General features: G+C 31.5%; 1 protein-coding gene across 1 annotated transcript; it reads left to right on the top strand.

Moving 5' to 3' along the window:
• The first annotated feature begins 880 nt into the window (after window positions 1-880).
• Window positions 881-4,759, top strand: LOC113863336 (RHOMBOID-like protein 1). Its single transcript, XM_027496888.1, has 6 exons — window positions 881-1,071; window positions 1,611-1,774; window positions 2,334-2,497; window positions 2,606-2,865; window positions 4,069-4,195; window positions 4,637-4,759. Exons 1-6 carry the CDS (start codon window positions 959-961, stop codon window positions 4,757-4,759), a joined length of 951 nt encoding a protein of 316 aa, XP_027352689.1. The 5' UTR covers window positions 881-958.
• Window positions 4,760-5,022: the final 263 nt, after the last annotated feature.

The following is a 5,022-nucleotide window of genomic DNA, read 5'->3' as shown; positions in this document are numbered from 1 at the left end:
TATAATAGAATACTTAGTATTAATAATTATAATATTTTTTAAAATTTAAAAATAGTTATATAATATATTTATAATTATTTAGCTAAAAGCTAATTTAATTTAATGGTACATTACACCAAAGAAGTTACTATTTCTTTTATTAAGTGCAAGTTCGGGTTCAAGCCATTCTGTATTTTCCTGTCTCACTACATGTTTCATATTTACGTCACTGAAGCAGTCCCAAAATTTGTTTGTTATGGGTGGATTCATGGAAGCAGACAGCTTCAACTTTCACCCATTCGTGTGTATCATTATATATGTCTTCTAATCCAGTGATCGATATTCTATTACAAGAACCTAAAGCATCCAAATGTCAATTGGGCAATAGCATCATAACTTATATTTCTGTGCTTTGTTTTTCCAAGTCCAACCAAGGCATGAAACATTGGTGTGTACGTTGGAAACGTTCTGCTTCTTCTTCAACAGATGAACCTCCAAGAAGAACGCTCCAAATCTGGCACTAAATAATAAATAGTAATTGAAAACACAAGTTTTCCAGAGAGAAAAATATATAAACGGTGTCCCAAGGCAGAAACAAATCATGGGTGTGCTATGAAAAATGAAACTTTTGAATGATCAATCATGATCTTCAAATACAATATTCCCACTTTGCTATATATGACTTGAGTTTGATCCAATTTGGCATGAAAAATAGTTCAAAATTTTAGTTTTGTTTTCTGTCCATATTGCTACACAGAATTAATTGTCCATGGAGGAAGAATTACCATCATCAGAGGTTCAACTCAGGGTGAACTCAAGGCAATGGACCAAGGTGATACATCCAATGGAGATAGATCCACATTTGCCTTCAAAACCTGCAGCTACACTTGAATACAGGGAAACGAAGCATTTCAAGAAATGGGTTCCTTGGTTGATTCCCTTCTTTGTAATTGCCAATGTCATTGTGTTCATCATCACTATGTATGTCAATGATTGCCCCAAGAAAGAGGTCTACTGCATTGCCCGATTCCTGGGTCGTTTCTCGTTTCAGCCTTTCAATGAAAACCCTCTTTTGGGGCCTTCATTATTCACGTGAGTTGTTGTCCTAATTCTTGTTCTACTGTTCAAAATTTATTTTTCTCGGACAAAGTTATTATTTTATCCAACAACCACACTTCAGCCTAACAAAATTATGTCAAATTCTTATTAGTTACTTATTTTAGGTAAATCCAATTAAATATGAAATATAAAACTATTCATGTGTCTTAACCTAGGAAGCACAACCACGGCTATAAAGTTGTCTTACCGGTGTTTGACATGTCTACCACCCGGATTCACAGCGACAAACTCCAACACGCATCTTATTATTTAGTCGTAGTTTCTACGAATATATAGTCAGGTTTCTATGTTGAGTTTGACCATTCTATTCTTCTAATAAATAATCTTAAATATCACTTTAGTGTCTTGATCAAACAGTTTAACATAGTAATTTTGTAACAAGTGCCGGCACTGATATTGCTGTTATAAATAGTTCCTTTTCATGAACATGTGCAAAAATGCTGATCGTGTTTATTGCAGATTATTTGTTACTGTAATAAGAGTTAAAGAATTTGGGTTTGTTAATTGTTTAGGCTACAGATTATGGGGGCCCTGGATGGGCATAACGTGGTTTACAGACACCAAGGTTGGCGCCTCATCACTTGCATGTGGTTGCATGGTGGAGTATTCCATCTATTGGCAAATATGTTTGGTATTCTAGTGATTGGAATTCGGCTTGAGCAAGAATTTGGATTCGGTATGTGTGTGACATATTCATATGCAGTTATGCACCTGCCAATTATCAAGTTCTTTGAGTTAATGAAGACCTGGAGAAACTTTAAGATAAACTTACTATACTTTTCATTGACCGGTGTTCTAAAGATATTAATTAAAAATTAATACATAAAAACTGTTAATTAAAAATTATGCTAGTTTGTACTAAAAATTGGTCCAGTTTGAGTAAACTTTTAGATAAATCATTGTAAGAAAAGAAAATCAACATAAATTTGAACAAAATTAAAGAAAACTTATACTCCTCAGTTATAAACGATACTAATGTTAGGAAATATAAATTTCTATTTTGTTTAGAATTTGCATCATGAGAACTGCAAATACTCTTTTAAACATATGTCTTGTGATTAGTCAGCTTTTTAAAAATATTTATCTCATAAATTGATAATCTTTTAAGCATTAGTTTGACATTAAAAAAATGACCAATCACAAAAAGCATATTAAAAACTGTGTTCTAAAGAGTGGATATTTTGCATTCCTATGTGCATGATTTATGTCTAAGCTATTGTGTAGTTGTATTGCAGTGCTTATTGGACTGCTATTTGTCATTTCTGGATTTGGGGGTAGCCTGCTTTCTGCTCTTTTCATTGAGGAAAGAATCTCTGTTGGTGCTTCTGGTGCTCTTTTCGGTTTACTTGGAGGCATGCTTTCAGAACTAATTACTAACTGGTCTTTATATGAGAAAAAGGTGCTTATTAATTAAATTGCTGATGTTTGAAATGTGAATATCTCAAAAGGAAGAGTTGTGCCTTGAAGCAAAAAATTGACTTGATCAAGATATTCTTGTCATGTGCAGCTAGGAGCACTCTTCACCCTTGTGTTTGTCATTGTTATCAATTTGGCAGTGGGAATTCTCCCTCATGTGGATAACTTTGCTCATATTGGAGGGTTCCTTTCAGGATTTCTTCTTGGATTTGTGTTTTTGATCCGTCCCCAGTTTGGATGGATTAAGCAACGAAATGCTCCAAAACCATATTCTCCAACATTAAATAAACCAAAATTCAGCAAATATCAGTGCTTATCATGGGTCCTAGCCCTGATTCTGCTCATTGTTGGGTAAGCTGAAGTCACTTTTTTTGTAATATTAAGTTCCTATAGCAAAAAGTATATGACAGGGGACTAAATGTAGCATTACCTGAGGTTACCTCAAGCAGTTGGGTATTGATAGCTTTGGATTTTGGTTATAGATCGTGTTGTTCAAATGATTTTTATATAACGAGAAATTATCAACTTAAAAATATATGTGAATTTTTATCTTAATTTAGTGTTTGGTCGAAGCAATTAAAAATTTTAGAAAATTTAATATTTAAAAATTTTAAATTATATCATTTAAATTTTTATTATTTAAAAATATTTTTTTTGGATAGAATAATTGAATTTCCTTCATTTCAAATATTTTTATTCAGATAAAGTAATTAAATTACTTACATTCTTAAAAAAAATTATCACTACATTTCCAAAAAATTAATTAAAAATGTGATATTTAAATTATTTGATTTTAGTTTATTAAAAGTCCCCACTAAAATTTTTAAAATTTTAAATTCTTTAAAATTAAATATCCAAACAATAAATTTGAATCATATATTTATAAAATCTTTAAAAAATAAATTATTCATTTAAAATATTTCATTCAAACACATTCAGATATCATGGGAATTAGAAATAGGATTATGGGCTTTGGCTAGGGGTTGACCAGCAAAATCCTACAAATTTGCGGGCCTGTCTTGAAAATAGGCAGCCCATTTAAATGTAAGTTTGTGCGAGAGGTGCTGTATAACATGCTAAAAAATTAAACATTAATGTTTAATTTCTAAATAAAAAAGATACATTTTAATTATTTTAAAGTAATGATGACAAAATATGAGTAAAATAACTATATTTTTTAGTTGTTTCATGGGATCTAGTAATTGCGGGCTTCATAAATGTAGCATGCTTAAATGTGGGCCTTAGCAGATGTTGAAGTGAGCTAGCCGCTTACTGGGAGCTATCAGATAGCTAGGATCCATTGACAATAAAAAAAAGCCCTGCATTGACAAAATTTTTGCCCCCACCAAACAAAACAACTGAACATTGATATAGAAAATAAATATACTCTTAACTAATCTAAAATATACATGTATGCACGGAATTAAGTTTTGCATGCATGTATTGCAACTTTTTCATGGTCCATAATCTCTTACAAATCCTTATTTTTCTTTTCGATTTCATTCTGTCATTTCAATGTTAGTTCTGTTTATGTTGAATTGTCCCATTTGATAGGTTTACTGCTGGGCTGGAAGCAATTCTCCATGGTGTTGATGCAAATGCTTACTGCTCATGGTGCCATTATCTGTCTTGTCTTCCAACTTCAAGATGGAACTGCAATCAGAAAATTTTACCTTGTGTGGTAAGAATTTTTGCTGAAACATGTTCTTCAAAAAATTACTATATTACATGATAGCTATTGTTTTTATATCCCTTGTGTGGTAAGTAAATTATAAACTTGTTTATCCTGGGTGGCAAGTACTTTGAATCCCTTTTTGGGTGAATGACAAAATACTAACAAAATGCAATGATATTTGTTTCACTCTCTCATTCATCATTCATAATATTTCTTGTGAAGTTTAAAGGGGCAATCTTATTGATCTGTATGCCAAAATTCAATGTAAAAACATATAGATGTCAACATCAGCTAGACTAATTTTTTGTGATTCGATACATCTTGATGGCCAAAGATAATTTATCCATAATGTTAACCTTTTATTTGCCATATTCTTAACATGTATGCATTATTGCTATTGGGGTATGTGTGGATGTGTGTATTAATGTGTTAAATACCATACTGCAGACACAGCAGATTGACAACCAGTTTAACATAACATGCTCAAGCAATGGAAAATCCAGTACATATTATATCCAAAATCCAACCAATTCCAAGATCTCTGAATTGTGTCTTCAGATTTGTGGTTGAGTTTTGACGAAAGGATGATGACTCCATTTCCCTTATTTAGATAGAAAAAAAATGATACCTTTGGCCTTATTAATACATTTGTTTTTATCCTTTTATGTATGTAGCACTCATTGATTTGTATTTCGCTACCAATTGTATTGCTAGGAAAGAAGTTACATATAAAGCAGATTTATATTATAAAAAAAAATTGGATTCAAATTGCTTTGATATTGATTCACTTGATTATTCGATTATTTAATGAAGTTATCCTAAGTTCAAATGGT

This window comes from Abrus precatorius, unplaced genomic scaffold (assembly GCF_003935025.1).
Source record: "Abrus precatorius isolate BTA unplaced genomic scaffold, Abrus_2018 Scaffold3, whole genome shotgun sequence".
Taxonomy (NCBI): Eukaryota; Viridiplantae; Streptophyta; class Magnoliopsida; order Fabales; family Fabaceae; genus Abrus; species Abrus precatorius.
The sequence above is the reverse complement of the archived record's forward strand: the minus strand, read 5'-3'. Positions and strand labels throughout refer to the sequence as shown.